General features: G+C 49.4%; 1 protein-coding gene across 3 annotated transcripts in view; it reads right to left on the reverse strand.

Annotated features, from left to right (window-relative positions):
* PLEKHA2 (pleckstrin homology domain containing A2) overlaps window positions 1-23,540 on the reverse strand; it is a 55,121-nt gene that overhangs the window by 26,829 nt on the left and 4,752 nt on the right. For 2 of the 3 annotated variants that reach the window (XM_036838596.1, XM_036838597.1), the window contains exons 2-3: window positions 16,907-17,070; window positions 2,953-3,009 (exon numbers count right to left, since the gene is read on the reverse strand). In XM_036838596.1, the coding sequence (XP_036694491.1) occupies window positions 2,953-3,009; window positions 16,907-17,047 (198 nt within the window). In that variant the 5' untranslated portion in view covers window positions 17,048-17,070. Of the gene's footprint in view, window positions 1-2,952; window positions 3,010-16,906; window positions 17,071-18,458; window positions 18,820-23,540 lie in introns of those variants that run through there. The other variant, XM_036838598.1, reaches the window with a different exon arrangement.

A 23,540-nucleotide genomic window follows, 5' to 3' on the forward strand; every position in this document is an offset into this window, starting at 1 on the left:
TTGACAAAGCCAGAGTGGAATGACTAGTCCCCTTCTTAGAGTCCGGGAATGACAAAAGAAGAAAACGAAGTCATAGCTACTGGTTGCTGTGCCCTCCAAGAGAAGGGCCAGGGTTGCGGGGGGTCTCACTTACCATGAAGAGGTACAGCTCTGGCCTTCCCCCAGCAGAATCCCTGCCTCCTGGGAGGCATAACCCCACTCCTCCCACCCCTACCGTCTGTTGGTCACCAGGACAGGCCATGCAGCCTCCTTCACAGGAAGTAAAGGAACAGAGGCTCTTGAAGAAGCAGCGTGGCTGAGGCTGCCGCTGGCCGCAGTTAAGTAGCTGCACGACGGTGGTTGACCGATGGGGCCTCGGTGAGAAGGCAGCGAGAGGCGGTCGGGACGTGAGGGAGGGACGGGCACGGGTCACCCGCAGGGTGACGCAAGCGAGGCCGCCCCACAGCTCGACAGACTCTCAGGAACTTGCTCTTATCAGATCGCGCACAGACCACAGGAGCGGCAAAGTCGTGGGGCGCCGGGGCACTGCTAGCCCGCCCCACCCTGTCTGCCCTCGGCCGGAAGTGGAGCTGGGGCCCCTCTGGCAGAAGCAGCAGCAGCAGCAGGCCACGGTCTCGGAGCTCCGGTGCAGCTCGCGGCCTCCGTGTCCAGGGAGACCCTGCCCCACGAGGTGGCACCAAGAGCAGGGGAAGCGGCGGCCGCCTACCCAGAGCAGTCGGAGGGGCTCTAAGCTGGGGTCTCTGGACCAGCTTCAGGGAGTCAAGGGGCCCTGAAGTCACAGGCAAAATCAGGGTGCGTGCACACATGCACGATTTACCTGGGAAATGAGACCACGCTTTTCATCGGACTTTAGAAAGGATCCCTGACACCCCGCCCCCGCAAAAGCCAGGAACACTGTTCCAGGAGGGTCTTCATTACAGTTAAGGAAGGGCCAGGCCCTGACAAAACGGAACGCGAGCTGGAGGTGGGACGGTGGGCCTGGCTGTGTGGAAGAGAAGGGCCCCCAGGCAAAGCGGGGAGGTGGGTAGCACCAAAGGCCAGCATCCATTTTTTTCTGGTTTGCCCAAGAATCGGTCCTGCCTCTGTCAACAGCCTGGACGACATCAAGTCAAGAACCTTTATCTCTGCTGGCCTCTCTGAAGGACCCCATCTTCCGAACACCAGCCTGCAAGAAGGAGCACCCCTGAACGGAGAGGCCACACAGACGCTCCGGCCGGGCTGCCACTGCCGGTTAAACGCTTTCCTCGGGGAGGGAACACCTAGGGGTTAACAAGAAGTAACCCGGAGTGCTGAATTTGATACCAGCGCCCGGCTACATGTTTTTCTGGGTAAACCCCTGCTTTCTGACATTGGGTCAGGCAGCAGTTAAAGGCTCTCCTCTCTGTGAAACCTGACCCAGGGGCAGCTGTGGGTTTTGCAAAACCCATCCAGTCCTGCCTCTCCCATCCATGAAGGGTAAAAGGCAGGACCACCCCTGCTAAATGACGGCAGCCTCCCAAGCTGAGAATTCTAGAAACCCTCATCTGAGCTACGTTTATACATCAGGATTCTGCAGGAGATTGTATTCACTCTTCTCCCATCAGGAAAAACAACGACGACAAAACCCTCTCAAACAGGAGAGGGATTGGAGTTTCATTAATATTTAGGTTCTCTGCTCCCCGCTCTCTGAATCCTCTTTTTCTGAGCCTCCTAACGAAATGACCTAATGAGCTCTCAGCAAGACAGGACAGAAGAGGGGAGGGCCCAGGCCTCTGACCGCTGGGCCGGGAGGCGGCCACATTCTAACCACAAGGCATGCAAACTGCCTGCTTCCACAGGCCCTTCCCCCTCCCCAGGTCCTTCCCTGCTCCCTCTAAGGCGCTCAGACACTGCCTGCAGCTTCTGCCTTGGCACCCGGCTGTGTCTGCCGGACTCTGGCCTGCAGCCCCTGCAGCTGCTCCCACCTCCGGCCCAGCTGAGATGGAGGGCTGCCCAAGGACTCCCGAAGCCTGTTCCAAAAAGGAGCCAGGGGCCACTCAGATCAGGGCCTCGTCCCCCTGAGGATGGGAGAACGTGGACAAGGAAGCCGAGGTCCCCAAGAGACTTGACGTGAGGGGTGTGTGGGGAGAGCGGGCCTTCCGGAAACTCGGTCCTGGCTGGGCGCCACCTGGCTCTCCTCACTGGACAGAGCTCCTCTTTCTAACGAGGCTCTAAATCTCCCAGCCGTTTTGTTTTTTTTATCACTGCTGCACCACAGTTCAGCGCTGGTGCCTGCTCCAGGGAGGGGCCGCTAGACAACGCTGAATTCAGCAGCTACGTCTGGGCGTCAGCAGCCAGCCCAGGCCCCACCCAGGTCTCAGCACGGAAGAGGGGCTGCTCTCGCCCTGTCTGTGCAAACAGGACCAGGGAGCGGACGGACTGTCGGCCTGCCCGCCGGACCCTCCAGCCCTTATCTGGCCGCTGAGTGGCTTCCTGGCTCATCCGGGAACCTCCTCGGGGCGCTCGCAGCCTCCCCGCCACAGCGATCCCGTCCAGGTGATGCATATAATCCCAGTGCAGCCCTCGCTCCTTGTGAGCCATGCCAGTGCAACCACGCCATTTGGGAGGATCCTTTCCGGTCACCGGGGTTTTCCTCGTTGTGTCTGTGTTCCTTTTCGTCCCGATCACAAATACAAAGTCACGTCCCACTCTTTGCCCCACCCCCCCCATCCCTCCTTTGCGGGAGCTGGCAGCATCACTGACTGCTGGGTGCCAGGAGTGAGAGGCCGCAGGCCACCCTCCAAGGACCTGCTGACCACAGGCCACCCCGCCCCGGTCAGCCGCAAGCTTCCACGGGCCACCGTGAGGAAGGGGAGCACTTTATGGCCAAGCAACATCCCCAGGTGCCAATGCCCGAGGTGTGACGCTTCCTCCGGTTTACATCCTCAACCTACTCACGGACCATGAATCCCCAGAGCTCCAGGCCAACATTACCTTCGAGATGTAGGTCAGCTGCAAAGATCCGACGGCTCCTGCCCCAATTGCCAGGTTCTGAAAGACACATGTTTTGCGTTTTAAGAAGGATGCCATCTGAGGCAGTGAAGCACAACTAAGAGACAGAAGACCAAGACTGTGGTTCCGTTGATGCCACTTTCTGGCTTTGCAACCTTGAGCAAGTCACCCTACCTATTTCTTTTTTGATTTTTGATTTTATATTGGAGTACAGTTGATTAACAGTGTTGTGTTAGTTTCAGGTGCACAGCAAAGTGATTCAGTTACACGTATACATGTATCTCTTCTTTTTCAAATTCTTTTCCCAATTAGGTTGTTACAGAGTATCGAGCAGAGTTCCCTGTGCTACACAGTAGGTCCTTGTTGGTTATCCTTTTTAAATATAGCAGTGTGTACCTGTCAGTCCCAGACTCCCTAACTATCCCTTTCCCCTACCCTTCCCCCCTGGTAACCATAAGTTCGTTCTCTAGTCCCTTACCTATTCTTCAGCTCACTTTCCTCGTCTGTAAAATAGTGATAATTCTTGCCGTGGGTATGTGGACTTAACACTTCCCTTGGCCTCATTTATTATAGAGGGGTATTCTAGTACAGTGGTTAAAACTGGGGGCTCCACCATTTGACTGTGAATAAGTTCCTTCACCGCTAAGCCTCAGTTTTCCCTTCTGTAAAAAGAGGGATAATAATGGTACCTACCTCACCAGACAGTTCTAAGGATGAGTTAATAGATTTACACCACCTGGAAGTGTCCCTGGTATGTAGATGACTCTGAACAAGTGTTAGCTATTTTATATATATATATATATATATATATATATATATATATATATATATATATAAATTCTTCAAATTCAAATTCTTTTCTTAACAAATAGGGTACAGGTTCACACAATATAGAAAAAAAAGAAAGAGAAAACATATTTCAAAGGACACTTACAAGTACCAAATGGAATGTCTGTACACTATAAAACACTAAGCCAGTGCACTATTAAAACATCAAGAAACTCACAGGCACCTTGTCTGGCAGTATTCTACCCTGGCACAATCTCTTTGGCTTTCTAACTTCTCCACTGTCAGAAATGAAGTGATGAAGACACGCGGGCGGTAGCGTACCAAAAAAATGGCCAAGATGAGAAATCACAGCTGTGGAGTTTCTCATTTATAACTTGGCAAATCCAATCCCACAGGGACCTGAGAACGTGTCCATAGCTCCTGGTGGCCCCTTAAACTGCTGCCAGAGGCCTCAAAGAATAACCTGGAAGCCCTCATTTTGAAGAACTGGGGTCTTCTCAAAGCAATAAACAGAGGCAAACCTAGGACAATGGGGATTTAGTAAACTTCCTAAAGGGTCAGTGGTGAAATGACCTGTCATTCCAGGAGACTGCCCTTAAGAAATACCTCAGGTGGCAGGGGAGTGTCCTTCTAGGCCCAATTACCTAAATTAACATGCATCACTTGAAGCAAAGGCAATGTGTGAAGTTTCCTATTCACAAGAAAATGGATGGGGATAAAACCACAAGAAAGGATTCTCAGAGCTCAAGAAATTTAGAGAGAAATCTAGAAAGGACAGCTCCTTCCTTTTGCAAATGAGGCCATAAGTCTAAAAGCTGCTTTTGAGTAGCTGATTTAGCATTTGGAATATGGACGATTAGATTTACACATTTGTTTTAACTACATAGTGATTGCATTTGTTTTTTCTTTTTTTTTTTAGAAAAAACTCTATTGGGTAATGACAGATAGGCCTTGTATCCCTAACTTAGAGTCCATAAAGGAGCCACAGCACCCCAAAAGGCCAGTGAGCAGCTGACACTGCCCCGGAGGAGGCCGTGAACCACCCTAGGCCTCTGCTGGACACTGGGCACCTGGCCCTCCCCCAGCCCCCGTTCTGCATTTAAGGAAAGTGACTCATGAGTGAGGGGATTTGCTCAAGGTCACACAACTGGCTCGGGTCTCCTGACTTCCACGCTGATGCCCTAGACGCAGCACACTGTCATTTCAAACCCTTGAGCGGCTGGAATTCCAGCTGAGACATTATCGCCCTAGGACCTCAGGCAAGTTTCTCTACCTATAAAATGGGGCTCATCCGCCCCGCCCCGTTTCCTAGGCTTGTTGTGAGAGTTACATAAGAATAAACAGCGCAAGCCCAGCAAAGGGCAGCTCCCATCCCCGACCCAGAGCGCTAATTACAAGACGCAGATGCCAAGTCTCAGGGCCACTCTTGCTCAACTTGCTCTCCTCACCCCAGACCGCAGCCTGAAGGCCTCCAGAGCCTTAGCCTGAATTACAAGCGATGAAGTGGGATTTGGGGAGCCACTCAGACACTAACCTGTGCATCCTGCCAGACATGAGCTGATCCCATTCCAATGACTTCATCCCCCCCTACCCTCCAGAGGGAGGGCAGCTCCACCCTCAGCCCCTGCCCCCCTGAGCTCGCCCGCTTCAGAGACAAGGCCACATCAGTCTCCCGGCCCAGCCACCCTGGGACGGGGGTGTCCCCACGCCCCTCACCACGGCCCACGCTCGGCCTGCCTGCTCCTAGGCTCACAGGCACCTCCCTCCACCATGAGGAGCCAGGAAAATCTGACGCATGTCTGAAAATGCAGCTTCCCTCCACCTTCCTCCCCACCCAGGGGGAAGTGAGTGACAGGAGAAAATAGCACCAAGATCACAGAGGCTCGATCCAGACGGATGGCTCAGCGTCCACTCCGATTGCTGGACCTCGGAGATGAATGACAACAGCTCGCTGCCAGGATGGCAGCCCGGGGCAGGCACTTCCCGGGCCAGGAAGAATGTGCCAGCTGCCTGAGCAGAGGGCTTTGCAGCCAGATGTCAGGGCAAGGACACCAGGAGCCAGCACCTGGGGAGGGCCAGGTGTCAGAGCCCACGCAAGCACCATCTCCTCCGGGGAAAGGATGGGAGGCCCTGCCTTCACAAAGCCTTGCTGTCCACCGCTGCAGCCTGCCCTGCCCTCCCGCCCCCGCCTGAATTCGTGCACGCCATCCTCCAACTCTGGTGCACATCAGCCTGTCCCGGGCAGCCTGTTTTAAAAGGCCCAGGCTCAAGCCTCACCCGAAAAAACACTGAATCAGAATCAAGTGGAATACGGTCAGAAAGTGCACATTCATTTTTCAAGCATCCCCTAAATAGGCCCACGTTTGAAAACACTGGTCTACATGACAAAATCTAGCCCTGGACTTTTTGTTGTTGTTTCTGGCCACACGGTGTGGCTTGCGGGATCTTAGTTCCCCGACCAGGGATCGAAACCGTGCCCCCCCGCCCCCCGCAGTAGAAGTGCGGAGTCCTAACCACTGGACCGTCAGGGAAGTCCCCAGCCCTGAGTTTTGTATTGGAGTGTATTTTACTGTGAGTTTAAGTCTCTTCTTGCTAGATTTTAAGCACTTTGAGGACATGAGTAGCACCTTATTCCTCTACCCAGGAGACAACTCGATTTTTAAATGAAAACACAATTTGCATGGTGGTTAAGTTCGCAAACCAGTCCTTAAGAGCCTGCTACCCTCATAGGATACTGGACAACCAGGACAGCTTCTCTCTACCACTGGCAAACACTGTGCCTTCGAGAAGACCTGTTCAAGCTCGAACTTGGGTGTCACTTGAGTCTGCAGTTCCCCTGTCCTGGGGCAGGAACTGGGTGCAGGGAGGAGCGAAAGGAAAGAGTCCCCAGTAGAAGGGAGTCAAGGACCTGGGGGAAGGAGGTGAGGAAGGGGTTAGGGAGGGGCCAGCAGGCGGGGAGCGGAGGCTGAGGCTGGCGGGGAGGCTGCCTGTATGGATCACCTGGGGACATTTTCATACAAAGAATGCCCGTGCTTCATCCCAGGGTTTTAACATAAAGGGTAGGGCCCAGGCACCTGTATGTTTTTAAAGCTCGAAGGTGATTCCACCTTATGGCCAGGTCTCAGGCCCCCAGCTGCAGACTCTGGCTGGGCCTGCTGACTCTGCACTGGAGACCCAGCAGCGGGTGAGAGAGGCCAGTCACCCTGTCGTTGCACCATCACCAAGAGGGAAGAGGAAGACGCCAGGGCAGTGGGCAGAGAGGGGGAAAGGAGATCCCAGCACCACGCTGGGTGTCTGTGAGTCAGGAGCAGTCTGTCCATTTCTGGGGCTTCTAAATTTTCTGGAACAACGTAGGGCACAGGGCACGTTCCTATTTAATGGCAGATGGTTTTAGGGAGACGTGGCCAACCCTTGCTTTCTGCTCAAGGGTTCTCCTGCCACCAAGGGCCTCAAGGGACCTCCCACTCCCTTGAGTGGGAAGCAGGGGGTTGCTTCTTTCCCATCACCAAGGAAGGAGCTGAGGTGCCCACAGAGATGTGACACACCTCCCAGGGGAAGCCTTTTTTCTAGAAGCAACATTGTTTCTTGAAAGAGAAAAATGTCCCCATCTTCTAGTGAGAGTAACAAGAACACAGAAATGACCAGAAGACCTATCTACAGATTCCTAAATTCATGGAATGTCAGAGCCAGAAGGTTCTGCGGCCGCCCCATCATTCACCACGAGTCCTCTAAGCCTCACCTTGGGGAAATGACTTCCTCAAGGAGCCAAGTGAAGACAGACAGAGGTCCGAACTCCCAGAGTCAATCGGGTGCTTTGGCAAAGCACAGCCCGAGAAAGGAAGGCGGAAACTGACAAATGTTTAGAGTCTGTTTTGAACCAAGCCTGCTGCACACTGTCAGTTCATCCTAACAACCCATTTCACAGGTGAGGAAACTCGGGATGGAGCAGGAGAAGCAAGTGCTCCGGGTCACATGGGTACTGGGTAGTCAGGCGAGGATTTGAACCCAGCCCTCCTTGATTCTCAAATACCATGCACTTGCCTTTAATACCAGGCCACCTCCTGTGAGACAGTCCTTCACATCTACCAGGACCTGCTCATTATCTAAGAGTTGATTATCACCGAAAGGTAAATACAAGAGCCGGACCAGCAGGGTTACACCAAGACGCCCTAAACAGTTGCCCAAACTGGGCAGGGCAAGAACTAGTCAAACTGGCTCTTGGGTGCCAACTCCAGAAGACCAGGATTCAGAGAGTGAATAGGGGGAAGGAGAGATGCTGGGCCTTCTGACCTTCTCCTATGTGTCTCCTGGGTGCCTGGCAGACAGCAAGACACACAGCAGGCTGTCAGGACCTTAAACTCAATAAGCCCACTCCTCACCCCTTTCCTCAACTCAGCCTCCAACACATTTGCTTCAAACTCAATCATCACGTCCCCTCCACCCTCTAAATGATTCCCTCCCCAACCTCCCCACGTCCATCAGCCGCTCCACATTCTCCCACAGTCAACCGGGTTACCACGCCTTCGACCGCTGAACTTCGCCCTTCGGTCAGTCACCAAGCCTGCCACCGTCTTCCTTCAATCGGCCTTTAGATCTATCTGTCCCTTCCTCTCTGTTCCCACTGCACCACCACCGTGCTGACACCCCAGGAAAATCCAGGACAAAGTCTTCGCTCTCTTCCCCAATTCCAGGCCCTCCCACTTCCCCGTCCATCCTGATGTCACTGCCAGAACAAACGTTAACAAATAGCACCTCTGTAGCACTTTAGAGTTTATCAAAGCACTCTCCCATTCATTACTTTATTTAATCTTCACAGCAACAATGTCAGAGGTAGAGACAACAGAGGCTCAAAAAAAGGGGTGTTTCCGAATTAACGTGTTCATCAAGTTGTCCCGTGCTTGGCTGATATAACTAACAAGATGGATTCTGAAGCAAAATCTGATATGCAGCCCTTCTCGCAAACACACCATTGCCTGCTTTGCCTTAGAGACATTTTTTAAAATAATAAAATGGCATTCTTTTGTATATAAATAGATATATAACTATATAAAAATAGATGTATATAATAGATACACTAAACAAATGCTGAAGGGTACAATCTAAAGCAAAACTTAACGACAATATAACCGAAGACAAATTTTAAGAAAACTTAAAACAGTCATCACCATGGTTCTGCATTAGTAAAACCTCTGCTAAATTTCATAGCTTCCACCTCTTTAGCTGCTTGGACTTTAATATCCAGTAGTGCTAGCTATTAACATGATTGTCCCAAAGTGCTTCTTAATTTTTACTTCTTTTTAATTTAAACAAAGTACACCTTGTTATAAAAACGAGAATTGCCCGAAAGAGTAAGATTACTATAGAAAGCGCATAAAACAAAACTACACTTACAGTATTTTATATTAACTCTCAGAAAGTCCATATAACATTTTAATTCTAAAACCATTAATTTAATAATAATTTACCTTAAGCAGAATTTGCATTTTGCTGAAAAAAAAAAAAAAAAAAAAGATCTGTTGCTCGAAATCTTCTATTTGGAGGTTTTTTCCCCAAAGGAATTCTGCATTCTACTCTAACCCAGTATGGACAAAAACAGGCCAGAAATTCCACTTAACCCTTGAAATCATGTGTCTCCATGGATAGTTAATATACCAATTACATAAAATCCATGAATTAACAACACTTTGCCCCTAAAACTGATAAAGATCTGAAAGTTATCATGATGGTTATATGTGTTGAGAATATCTCTGGACAGACACACAAGAACCTGGAAACCCTGGCTGCTTCTAGTTAGGGGACCTGTGACTGGGGGCCAGGAGTGGAAGGGAGAAACGTGTCACTAAATCAGCTTTCCCACATTTAGAATTTTATACCATGTGTATGTATTGGCCATTTCTTAAAGAAAGTTATCTTCCTGCTTCTTGGCATTTTGACTTTCTTGGCAGGTTTAGCATACGATGCAAAAATCTTTTAAACATTGTTGGAGGGCTTCCCTGGTGGCGCAGTGGTTGAGAATCTGCCTGCCAATGCAGGGGACACAGGTTCGAGCCCTGGTCTGGGAAGATCCCACATGCCGCGGAGCAACTAGGCCCGTGAGCCACAATTACTGAGCCTGTGCGTCTGGAGCCTGTGCTCCGCAACAAGAGAGGCCGCGATAGTGAGAGGCCTGCGCACCGCGATGAAGAGTGGTCCCCACTTGCCACAACTAGAGAAAGCCCTCGCACAGAAACGAAGACCCAACACAGCCATAAATAAATAAAAAATAAATAAATAAATAAAAATTAAAAAAAAAAAAAAACACATTGTTGGATTTCAGCCAAATTTTGCTCAAGGAGGTTTCTGATACAGAAAATGCAATTTTTAAAAAAATAGCAATTTTCACCCAGCCTTTAAGGCAAAACTATTGTCCATTCCATGTTATATGTTAACATCATTTTCTACCACTCTTCTGTATTCCTTCTACTAAAATGCAGCCAAATATCCATCTTTTTGTAATACAGCTGAAGCTCTTTGCCCCTTTCAGTGGAAAGAACGGCTTTCAGCTTTAAAAAAAAAAAAAAAAAAAGCAAAAAGCAAAGGGCTTTTATCGGGGCCCCAGAGTTACAAGGAGAAATGCTATCTTTTTGGATATTATGATGATTCATAATTCACATCATGGCCTTTGTAAAGTAAGAGCATCTGAGTATTTATTGGCAAAAGAGAGAAAATACAATCTACAGAGTAAATCTGACAAGGACAACTATCTAGTGCAATACTGTTTTCATGCTTCTGTTTATCCTTTGTTCGGGACTATATAATTTAGTCTCACAATTACCTATCCACGTGGGCATCACAAGAGTTGAACGTAAGCACTGCCGTGCAACAAAAACATAGTTGGTTACTCGGTCGGTAATAAAGTAGTGCAGGCTAATTAAGAAATTTCACCTTTTCTGTCATGATAGGGACCAACATTAAATTAAATACATGTGCTGGTGCCATAATATCATTGTAATGTTTGGCAGGAAATCCAGCCCATGTTTGTCTCTATTCAGGAATTATTTGTGTGCTTGATATTGTCAGTGGATTGATTTTTAAATGCATGAACCAAATCAGGGGCCATAATCAATAGTATTGAAACTTTCCATTTATAGGGTCCTTTTTAGCTAATGGGTTTCATTCTCTATCTGTTTAGTGCCACCATTGCCTGGATTAAAAAAACCTTGATTTCATACTTTATCACATGGATTCTAAATTCCATCAGGCACTCAAGGCTGTACCTGGTCCACCACGCTGACCCCCGACACGCACCCACCACCATCCCGCCAGCGGACATGCCGCTGGCCTCCTAAATCTGCCGTTTTGCTGCAGCTCTGCTTCCAAGGGCTGTCCTCAGGTTACTGGATCCATTCCGTCCCCCTGCGTAGGGCCAGGACCATGACTGTCCACAGTGCGTTGTGCGTGCGAAGCCAGCTCCCTTGGGACCACTCTTAGGCCTGACTCACAGCAGGTCCCCCGGGGCATCTGGCTAAGCGTTTGCCGACTTCGGCCTGAGCTCAGACCCTCGTCGGGCTCCCTCCCCTTCCCTGTCCTGCTTCCCAGTTCTCTCCTTAATAAAGAACTTTCCACAAATCCTTGTCTCAGTGAGCCCTGGTCTCAGGGTCTCCTTCTGGGGAACTGAAGCCTGAACACGCTCCAAGCAGGCGAGCTCGCCTTCCCTCCTGGGCGCTGCCTCTGTCCCATAGTGGTGCTGCTTCCCTCGCGGGTGCCCTCCTGTCCCCTTGGGCTGTGCTTAGGACAAGGCGCCTAACAGTCAAGTGAGATACTATAAGTGAGAACACTTCAAACCTGTAAAATGCACTACAAACGTGAACCGCTTGTAGCAATAATGACTCCAACCTCGCTCATCCTTGCAGACCTGGATCTAAGCCACCCCTCCTTGAAGGGGTGCCCTGCAGCTCTCCCTGCCACAATTTTATCTAATCCTCTATATCCTCACTTACAGTGCAAGCTCCATGAAGGCCCAGGCTTCTTTGTCTTATGCACTGTTGCAGCCTCAGCATCTAGGCTGGTGCCTGGCACATGGGGCGTATTTAGCAAATACGTGTTAAATAACGATGCTGAATTCAAAGGTCTTGCTCTAGTCTCAGCCCCTTGGGAAACAGAAGGGCGAAAAGCCGGGTTAAGGATCACCCAAAGTGCCTACGATGACATGCCTAACGTACAAAACAACTCAGTGGCAGAGCCAGGACCTCATCCTTGATCTCTTGTCTCCCAGGCCTGGGACCGTTCCATCTGAGACCCCACCTCCAGGCCCTACATCTTCCCTGGACCGCAGGGGAAAACTGCAACCCCTTCTCCTTCACCCAAACTATTGGCATCTGGGCTGTTCACTTTAATGATATGCTACCTTGTTATAAAGACGGACTGGGTGACTTCCTTGGTGGCGCAGTGGTTAAGAATCTGCCTGCCAATGCAGGGGACACAGGTTCGATTCCCTGGCCCGGGAAGATCCCACATGCCACGGAGCAACTAAGCCCGTGCGTCACAACTACTGAGCCTGCGCTCTAGAGCCTGTGAGCCACAACTACTGAGCCCATGCGCCACAACTACTGAAGCCCGTGCGCCTAGAGCCCATGCTCTGCAACGAACAGCAGCCCCCACTCGCTGCAACTAGAGAAAGCCCATGTGCAGCAACGAAGACCCAACGCAGCCAAAAATAAATAAATAAATAAAAGTTAAAAATTTATTTTAAAATAATAAAGACGGACTGGGATTTTTAGCACTGTAGGGGTTTTTTTTGCTTTTTGTTGTTGTTGTTGTTGTTTACCAGTAAATTTATTTTTTTTTATTGAAGTATAGTTGATTTACACTGTTGTGTTAATTTCTGTTGTACAGCAAAGTGATTCAGTTATACATGTATATATATATATATATACATTCTTTTTTTAAATATATTCTTTTCCATTGTGGTTTATCACAGGATACTGAATACAGTTCTCTGGGCTACACAGTAGGACCTTGTTGTTTATCCATTCTCTATATAAAAGCTTACATCTGCTCACCCCAGCCTCCCACTCCATCCCTCCCCTGCCCCCCTCCCCCCTCAGCAACCACTAGCACTGTAGTTTTATGTGTGCTGTTTTCATCTCCCCAACTAAACCTGAAGCTTCCCGGTGGCAAAGACCTCTCTGAATTCCCCTCCACACCGTCTTCAGGACCCTGCACAGGACGGAGCACACATATCCGTTGGAGGAAAGAGGCGGACAAAGATGAAGCGTGCAAACGCTGAAGTCAGACAGCCCTGGCTCCAGTGCCCGCTCGCACTTACCACCTGCATGGCCTTGAACAAAGCCGCAGACCATCTCTGCACCTTGCAGAGAAAGTGAGAGAGCCCCCGGGCCCCAGGATTACTGGGAGGACCTAATGAGATAACACATGCCAAGCATTCCGCACAATGGCTGGTATATGGCAACCACTCAGTAAGTATAACCTGCAGTTAGTAATACTAGTAGCAGTGGTAGTAAAAGCAGGCTCCCAAACACCAACTTCCAAGTGGTTTAAACAGGCAAAGACCAAAGACCTGAGTTCAGAAAAACTCCTGCTTATTAATGCCTATTAAATACCTAAACTATTATATCAGGTGTCTCCTTTTCCTTATAAACTTAAGATGTTCAGTAACTACACACAGTCCCCAATGTCCTTCTCCACAGGGAAAGGCCAACCCCCCCCCCCCACAGTTTGCTTTTCTGGGTCACCTCCCATCCATCTCCTCCTGACTCCTGGCTCCCTGCTTCGCCCCACTTTGCAGAGATTGCATTGGGTGTAGACTCCATCCCCAGTCCCAGGAGAGCAGTGCTGGACACTTTGCATTTCACACAGGCATCCCTTCTGATAGCCTCATTCATTCATTCAATGAGCTCACATTTATCAAATGCTGGACACTTGGATCAAAAGCCAGATGAGCACCTGCCCTCTAGGACCTCCCAGCCCTGCAAGTCCCCCAGCTTCTCTTTCTTAATCACAGACTCACCTTTGAGAGCTCTCCTTCCTCCCAAGCAGCATTAGGATGACTGTCTCATTCTCAGTAATAATAGCAGGCGAGCTGGATTCAGATGGCCAGGGTTAGAATACCGGCTCAGTCACTTTTTTATGACAAAACCATGGGCAAATTTCTTTCCCTCTCTGCCTCACCCACCTCACCTTTAGAATGAGGATAATGATGCCTACCAACTAGACCTGTCGGAATGAAATGAAAACCCAATGAGCCTATATGGGATAAGAACCTAAAACAAGAGTGGATATATGCATATGTATAACTGATTCACTTTGCTATACACCTGAAACTAACACAACATTGTAAATCAACTATATTCCAATAAAAATTAAATAAATAAATAAAAAATATAAGAGAGTGGGATAATAAAAACATTTTTCTAAATGTTTTATTTAGAAAAAGTGAAAAAGTCTTAAAGTTAGATTAATTGGTTTTTTTTAATAAATTTATTTATTTATTAATTTTGGCTGCATTGGGTCTTCGTTGCTGCACGTGGGCTTTCTCTGGTTGTGGTGAATGGGGGCTACTCTTCGTTGCAGCGTGCGGGTTTCTCATTGCGGTGGCTTCTCTTGTTTCGGAGCACGGGTTCTAGGCGCGCGGGCTTCAGTAGTTGTGGCACGTGGGCTCAGTAGTTGTGGCTTGTGGGCTCTAGAGCGCAGGCTCAGTAGTTGTGGCGCACGGGCTTAGTTGCTGCGTGGCATGGGGGATCTTCCCGGACCAGGGATCGAACCCGTGTCCCCTGCATTGGCAGGCCGGTTCTTAACCACTGCGCCACCAGGGAAGTCCCAAGTTAGAGTAATTGTATCCAAAATGCCTACTAACTGTTATGCAGTAAAATCATTTATATACTCAAAAAAAAAAAACAATGAAGTCTTTAGAACAGTGCGTGGCACATAGTAATAAATGCTCACTGATACCATTTTACAACTTACAAAAAAGATCTACCCTTTAGTTGGAACAGCTGTTTGGTGTTAACACAACAAAGAGCTAAGCTAACCACTGAAGAAGAAGAAGTAAAATGTTCTGAACTATTGCTATGTCACAGCAAGACTCTCCTTTTTTAGGCATCTGCCAAGCCAGCTAAAACCTCTGCTTCCAGGGAAAATGTAAAGAATCTCGAGCAGGGACCACAAGTTCTATTTGTAACTCAAACTCAAAGAAGGCTCTAGAACAAAGAGCATCCTGACAGCTCAGGGGGCAGAGAGGTGCAGGGTGCGACCTGCCGCAGAGGCTGACCCCAGGGATCCCAGCAAGGCGGCCCGAGGCACAGCGTCCGAGGGAAGTGCAGGTTCTGGAACCAAGGGACAGCCAAATCAGAGGGCAGGACACAGCAAGGGAAATCCCTAGCACTGGCAACAGTTGAGATCCGAGATAGTGGCAATGTGGTCCTGGGTGATCCGTCACCAACAGCAAGACTCTCGGCCTGTAGCCCAGGGCGTGAAGGAGGGTCCACTCTCAGGGGAGGGAGCTGGCAACAGCTGGGCAGGATTCCCCAAGCATGTGAATTTCAGTTAGCAACAGTCCTGGCAGGAAGCATGGCACTAAGCAGGTAAATCAGGACAAAAATCCATTCGAAACACCTGAGCTAATAAGGCAGGTGAGCAGGAGAAGGTACACAAAGGGAGAAAAGGGAAAAGATTAGACCCAGAGACCCCAGCCTGGGGCTCAGCCCTGGCCCATCAGAAGCCAAGTGTACTGGCAACAAAGACTTGATTCCAATCCCTCCAACGGTGGGAAGGCAGCACCTTAAATGCTACTTCCTTTCATAGTAGATGTGTTGACCCAGCTGTGGGCACCCGTGCAGAGCAATGGAGGGAAAATGATGCAGCAGAGCCCAAAGGCAAACCCAAGACCAAAACATCGTAAGAGGCGAGCATTCCAGGTACGTCAAGGATGGGAGTGTCTGCGTGTAGGTTTCACTCTGCACGCTCAGCACATTAAATGAAAGTCGCCCACAGAAGGGTTTACCAGGGATGTGGGGTGAAACGTGGGGCTTCTATTTAGGGTTAAGTCTTTCCCAGAGAAGGCGATTAGTGGCAGTGACCTGAGTACGTTGTCTGTATTTATAGCATTTTCTCTCAGCCATCAAATCCAGAGGACAAATGCCAAAGGCCTCTAGAGGGTGAGTACCCGGATTTTTTCCACTTCACCTCTTAAAGCAAAACCCCTCCCCTAACACTCAGACTCTCCTCTGCCCAAGTCTCTGAACGAGAGCCAGCTCTCAGCCCACACACCCCTTCCCGCCCCAACAGGGCCGTGACCCACGACCCTGCTGGGTCCAGAGGCCATGCCAGGCCTTGGGGCGGGAAGGGGTGTGGGACCCACCAGACTGCTCCAGGGAAGCAGGAAAGGAAGAGCGAACCACACTCACAGCGCCAGAAAAGAAGACCTGAGATCCCAAATCAGGAGCAGAGCAACTTTTTCCCAGACTGGTGATGACTCAAGGGATTCCCGGGCACAGCAATAAAGCCTCGGGGGCCGTCTTCGTGCCTGATGCCCCAAAACGCTAAGTGAGTCACCCCGTTCTGCTGCGTCCTTGCCAAAGTCAACTCCAATGTGAGCCTCAGTTTCTCGTCTGTCACAAACTGGGTGGCCCCAAAGTCACCTCCCACCCAGGATCCTATGACTGCCTGAGCAGGAGACCAAACAGGTCCAACCTTTGTCCAGTTCAGGGAACCAGGTCAATTCTCTGCTGGGTAGGAGCCCCAGACTGGAAGAGCAGGAGTGGTCACGAGGCTGCACTCCTGACAGAGGTAAGAGGAAGCAAGCCATGCCTCAGAGCCTGCACCCAGCCCAGCCAGCCTCTGCCAGACTTTTGCAAGTGTTAAATTCCTAGGCCTGAGAAAAGACACCAGATCCCCCGGGGCAGGAGAGAGATGAGCTTCCTCCTCCTCCAGCTAAGACCTGGGATGGTTTCCTGTGCATGTGTGTATGCGTGTGTGTGTGTGTGTGTGTGTGTGTGTGCGTGCGTGCCTTTGTGGGGTTTTTCCCTCCCTCCTGACCAGCAGGTTGTGCTGCCCATGAGAGAGGGAGCCCTTGAGGCTAACCCTGTGTGCACCCCCCCAGCAATGATGGGCGGCCGGCCGCCCTGCCTCTTCCCATACCATCTCTTACCTGGGGGTTGTCCATGTACCAGAGAAGGCAGTTGGCCTGCGTGTCCAGAATAAAGTACCTCCGCAGAAACTTGCCGCTGTTCTCATTCTCCTCGATGTCCAGGAACCCACAGATTCGGTTCTGCCGATCCACATAAGGCATTCCTGGGCTCTGCTCACATTACCCTGTGTGGCAGGAGGGAGGGAGGGGCCATGAGAAGGAGAGTAAAGCGGGTGCCTCACTCCGGCCTGACTCCCCTCTGCCAGAAGGGAGGCTGGCACCCTCTCCCACTGGTGTCCTTCCCCAGGGCCCCAGATGCCCCACCCCAACCAGACCCTGGAAACTTCTGTCAACTCTGTTCCATGAACAGTCACCAAAATCCATTAATTCAACTAACTTTCCTGAGGCTCCACTACGTGCCAAGCAGAGTGCTAGGCAACTTTACATGCGTGGAAGATGTGAGTCTAGACTCTGGGTCAGGGGCCTGGGTTCAAATCCCAGTTCTGGCCACTTACTGATGTTTGTGTGACCACAAACTGTTTAACCTTTCCATGCCTCAGTTTCTGCATCTGTAAAATGGGGATAATAATAGGACCTACAGCAGATTTTGTTGAGAATTAAGTACGTGGCAGACACAAAGCATTCATAAACACTAGGTATTATTATCACTCTTCAGAAAAGCCTTGTAAAGTAGGTTATAATCCAATTTTATACGTAAAGAAACTATTGCAGAGAGGATTTAAGCTCCAGTGCAAACACCTGGATAAACTCTGCCGAGAATTCAGGTGCGAAGAGCTGCCCCTGCAGCTCCATGAAGGTACCAAGGAATCAGATCCGAGGGGTTCCTGGGGCCTGGGGCAGGGCCACACCCCTCAGCCCCAGGATCACTTCCTTCACTTTGCCGTTTCCCAGAAGCCACTTGTAATCGAAGGAATGAGGGAGCAGAAGAAAGCCCAACCCTGAACACTTTCCTGATTGCAGAAGAGGGTCCGGCGATTTGAGACAATCCGCACCCTCAGACGGGCCTCCCCCCCTCCTGGCTCCCTTCTGTCTGTCTGAAGAGCCAAAGGAAAAGGCAGGAGCTCTGTTCTCCTCCCCAAGAGGAAAAGCACCCTCCAACAGGCAGCTACACCCCACCTGGACGCACAATGCACTACAGAAGTGGGACACGGTGCCCAAGGGTTAGAAAACCCCACGTGACAGTCAGACCTTCAAGGACAGACGCCACCCACCCCACCCACCCCTGGTCCTGCTTGGCTCCAACAAAGCAAAAATTCACTGTGACCCAAGCCCGCCATGGCCCTGAGCCTATGACTAAGCACGACTGAGAGACGGCTGGCTTCGGGCCGTGCCCTGCACCATGACCCTAGGTCAGCCCGTGAGCTACCAAGATGCCACGCCCGCAGGCTTCCTGGCCAGGAGGAAAGTCCCACATGCAGAGACGCACATTTGCACAAGACGGGGAGAATTCTAAGGATGTGGATGGTGGTGTGGTCTGCTCTCTCCTGCCCCCGCAAGGGGCCTTGCGGTGCTGAGACGCTGCCCCAAGAAAAAAAATACCCTGCTCACACACCAGGATGCCAGGAAACAGTGAATCCCTTGATTCCAGGTAAGGTCAGGCAGAATCCCAACAGGGCAGATGACTCAGTCAGGAGGGAGACGGGTCAGGGGATCCCACGGCGACTCGCTGGGCAACGATGGGGGACAAAAAAGGAAAGCAGGCAGGGAAACAGGACACAGATGAAACAGCACAGCTAGAAAGGAGTAAAAGAGGAGGAGAGAAAAGGAGGAAAAGTGGAAAGAGGAGGTTTAAAAAGATGGCAGAGGAGAACGAAGTAGCAGCACAGTGGGAGAGGAAGACCCCGAGGGTGAGGGCCGGGGAGGGGGGGACACCCCTGCACGCAGTGCATCACGTGGTCAGAGGTCCCTGGGGCCAGATCCCCAGCTTCTCGGTACCTCCCCAAACTAAGCCTCCATCCTAGCTCCTGTCTCACCACTGGCCAATGTGAGTTCAGGAAAGAGAGAGAGATGGGTTCAAGCCAAGGGGTAGGGTCAAAAATGGGGAGGGAGAGGCCCAGCGCTGGTTGGGGAGGAAGCGGATCCCTGAGAAAGGACGCGGCTTCCCCCAGGGAATCAGAGGAAATCAGGAGTCCCAGGCGGAAAGGCTGGGTCGGCCCTGCAGTGAGGGTGCACCCAACCCCCAAGAAAACTCAGCAAATTCCCCTGATGCCAGCCCAGCCACAGAGACAGACGTTCCGGGGGATTCAGTGCTGTCGCCACCCCGGGACATCCCTAAGGGGAAGGGTATAAACTGCAGTGGATAACAAAGCCAACCGTCTATGGGTGCAGCCGGTCAGCACAGCACCCGACTTCACGCTGCCTTTCCAATGTCTCCTCTTCAGCCCAAGGGGCCTTTTTCTCAAGTCAGAGGCCAGAGGAGCCACTCCTCCCACAATCCTCCAACAGTCTACTCTTGTAGAGGGGGCTTCCCACTTGCATGGTGGGAGAGGACCCTCAGGGACCAAAAGGAAAGATGATGAAAAGAAGAAATCTGGTTACACATCTCCTGACTGTGGTTCTAGCCCAGAAAAAAAAAGCTGCTCAGATGTCCTGAGAAGCAGCTGAGTCACAGGGCTCATCAGCATGTGGGAGGTGGGTGGGGGCAGGATGGGCGGCAGGAGAACCAAGCATCACACGGAAGTGTGGTTAGAACGAACAAGCCCACCCACACACAAGCGACAAACCCAAAGATGGCTCAGACACACAAACCTGAGGTCCTGAGCCCGGCCCTCTGACACTGCATCCTCATCCTGTGGGTGCATCCCTTGTCCCAGCAGCTGCTGGTACAGAGAGCCAGCCGCCCCCGGCCCCCAATCCCCTCTCCCTGCTTCTTCAACCTGCCCCCCAGCATCGTCCAAGTCTCCGTTGGCTCCTCCCCTTTCTCCCAGAGAGGCCTCTCAGATGCGACTAACTCTGCCACCCCCACCCCCAGCCCCGAAAACCAGGCAGGGAGGGGAGAAAAGGAAGTGCCAGCAACCGATCCATAAGGGGCAGGACACCCTGATGCACATACACATACTGTCTGTCACCTCTTCGAAACGTCCTTTCCAACTTGCATGACGCTCCTCCGTTATACAGTTCTAGCCTGTCTTTTAAACTTTAAAATCACTTGTTATCTTAAATTTCATTTTAACCGAGTTCCCCAGTGTAAAAATACTGGGGGGAGGGTGACACTGGGTGATGCGCCCCGGGACTTGCCCCATGCATATCCCCAGCCCCACCGTATCCTGGGTCCCTCACCTGGACGGTGACTCTTGGCCCATCTCCTGGGACAGCACGCAAAGTGTTCTGGCTGGGTCAGAGCACCGGACGGTACTCTCTCAGGCCAGCCCCTCCACCTTCGCTCTAATTCCTAACGAGACCACCCAGCGAGGAGCTCCTAGGCCATCACAACACATGCACGACAAAGAGCACAGACTGTGCGCAGGCAGGGACCACGGTCCACCGCACTCAGCACCCTGTCTTTCCAAAGCATGCCAATCTCCCCAGCGTTTTCCGTTTCTAGTGCAAAATTCACAATATAACAATGCTGGCATTAAAAAAAAAATCACTCTAGCCAACTGTTTTCACTTTTGCATGCTTTTTCATGCTTCTGTCCACATAATCAACCTTCTTAAAACTTTAAATTATACCGTAAACATGTTCCATGTTGCTACACAGTCTTTATAATCAGTGTTTTTAATGGTTGCATAACATCACTGGACTGGATTTACTATAATTTACTTAAACCATTTCTCCATGACTAGACAGTTAGATGATATCCAATTTTTCTAATGCTAAGATTCATCTTTTTATACTTTGTTTCTTCTTTTACACATGGATACAGCATAAATTCCAAGTAGTAATAAGACTAGATCATAGGTTATGAACTTTTATAACTCTTGAGACTTATTACAAAATTGCTTTCTAAAAGTGTTTCATCTGTTTACACTGCAGCCAGCAATATATTGTTACCATTGCTATAATCTTACATACATAATGTTCTCATTATTTTAAACTGTGGCTAGTTTAAATATATAATGACGCCCAGTGAGGCAGAACATTTTTTCATGTTTGTTTCCTGCTTCACATTCCTTCCTAGACTTTGTTAAATGCAAATCAAAATTATGTGTGCACACAATCAATTTCTCTCCCTCTCTCTCCCTCTCCCTCCCTCCCTCCCTCCCTTTCTCTCTTTCTCGCGCTCTCTCTCTCTCTCTCTCTCACACACACACACACCCCAAACAAAACCAAAACATAGAATAATTCAAATAAGTAAATAATGTACCTTAATGAAAAGTAAAATAGAAAAGAGGCAAGTTTTACACCATCTAGATTTCCTTAGTACATAAGTTGCTAAGCATGTGCTGCAAATGAAAATATGTTAAATATTTAATTGATGGTAAAAGTGAAACTTTTTTTGGGGGGGGGATCTTAGCTCCACCACCAGGGAGGGATCAAACCCAGGCCCCCTGCAGTGGAAGCACAGAGTCCTAACCACTGGACCCCCAGGGAATTCCCAAAAGTGAAACTTTTAGAAAGGGACTTTGCATGGAGTTACCCATTGATCAGCAGCAGAAAATGGGTTAAATGTCAACTAACCCGAGATTCCTGGCCAACACTTGCCCGCTGACGAGATGAAGCTCGTGAGAAAAGAGTCAATGGCCGCCCACCATCGAATGAGGTGAGGGCACAGGGCAACATCCCTGTCCCAAATATCTCCTCCACTGCCCATTGCAGTGCCTAAGCCTCCATCACTGGAGGAGATTCAAGCCAAGAATAAAATTCTCCCCTAGGAATTGAGACAACTGACATCTTTATCAGGCTCATTAATATACGAGAGACAACTTGGGACCAAGACCCTAAGAAAATAAAACACGTCCCAACGGGAGACTGAGGCCTTAGCGGGGAAGAAAAGTAAGAAGGCTGTCTCCTGAAGACATTTCTTAGGATTCTTATACACCCGGGACAGTAGTATGAAGCTTTCTGGAAAGCAATTTGGCAGTATGGAACAAGAGAGCTAAAAATGTTCATATCCTTTGACCCAAAAATTCTACTTCTAGAATTCCATCCAAGTAAATAAACAAAGATGCAAATACAGATTAAAATAAAACGATGGCAACTGCAACAGAATTTATAATGACACAAAGTTGGAAATGCCCTGAATGTCCAAATGATTAGGGAATAATAAATAAATGATAGGACATTCACATAAGGAAATGCTTCACAATCTTTAAATAGCTATGTTTTCAAGTACTTTTAAATGAATTAGGGAAAAACTCCCCAAAAGTTTTTTAAAGATACAATAATATGATTTAGAATATGATCCCAGTCCTCTCAGTATTATTTTTATATTTCTATATTTGGATAGAAAAAGACTGACATCCAGGCACTAAAATATTAGCAGTTATTATCTATGGGTCACGGGCGAATTTTATCTACATCTATATTTTTTTCCACATTTTCCAAATTTTCTACAGGAAATGTATGTTACTTTATTTAGCAGGAGGGAAAGCTATTTAACTCCACACACACCCCCATCCCCAGCGTACAGGTTTTGAAGCTAAGAATAAATTTCTCAATTCTCCAGAGTCCATAAACAAGCAAAACCTTGCCTAAATTATAGCACTCTTGGGACTTCTTAGTGTTTCAAAGTCTTAAATCTAATAAAGCCATGTTCCACCCATCACAACTGCCCAAAAGCTAGGTACCTACCCAGAGGGCTTCGGCACCCTCCAATCCAGTTGGGTTTCTTACTTCCTACTGCAGCCTCCCCTAAGAGAGGCTCTTTCTTTCCTCTCTGGGTTTGGTTGCTCGCTCTCTGATCTTCGTAAGAGGAGCCCCTGTCCTGGGGGTCAACTGAAGACTCACACCCAAGTCAGTGCCTCTTTCCCTCTGTTGTCACAGAGCCTGCAACACAGCAAGCCCAGAAGCAGGGATCCTGACAAAGACCCTCCCCCCCAGTGGAATTTTCCTTCTTGAAACTTGGGAGACGGGACTGACGTCTTTAAGTTAAACGTCTAGATTGATGAATGAAAAGATGGATAAATAGGTTTTTTTTTTTTTTAAAGAAAAGCTAAAGAGCTATTAAGTCATGAAAGCTCTGGCTTACTGTACTGGACGTCTTATTTTTAAGATCTCTAATGTGGCTTGAAGATACAGGAAAAAATAGAGTGAAATAAGGGAGATTCATCTGCCTGATCGTCCTGATACTTCCGAGGTAAATACAAACGAAAGAAAGTGGTAACAGAGATAAAGCCTTAAATGGTATTGGCCCCAGGATGAAATAATCCACTATAATCTCCGGTAGTTCAAAACTCAAAAAAATTGAATCCATTTTTAAATTTGGATATTTTTCTTCCATGTTACTTGGCGTTGGTAGGAAAGGGAATTTCAGGGATTTTGCTCCAGAAAAAAGTCAGGAAGGTGTTTCTTAACATAGTGGGGCGGGCAGGGATGCAGTGAACGCATCTGCTATCTTGTCATCCCCGAGGGCGGAAGCTGCATCAGTGGTAAGTGAGAGGGATACCAACAGGAAATTGCTACATTTCTACAGGAGAAAGTTAATCGGGAAATGACATCAGAGGTCTCAGAGAGGGCTGTAATAAGCAGACAG

This window comes from Balaenoptera musculus, chromosome 21 (assembly GCF_009873245.2).
Source record: "Balaenoptera musculus isolate JJ_BM4_2016_0621 chromosome 21, mBalMus1.pri.v3, whole genome shotgun sequence".
Taxonomy (NCBI): domain Eukaryota; kingdom Metazoa; phylum Chordata; class Mammalia; order Artiodactyla; family Balaenopteridae; genus Balaenoptera; species Balaenoptera musculus.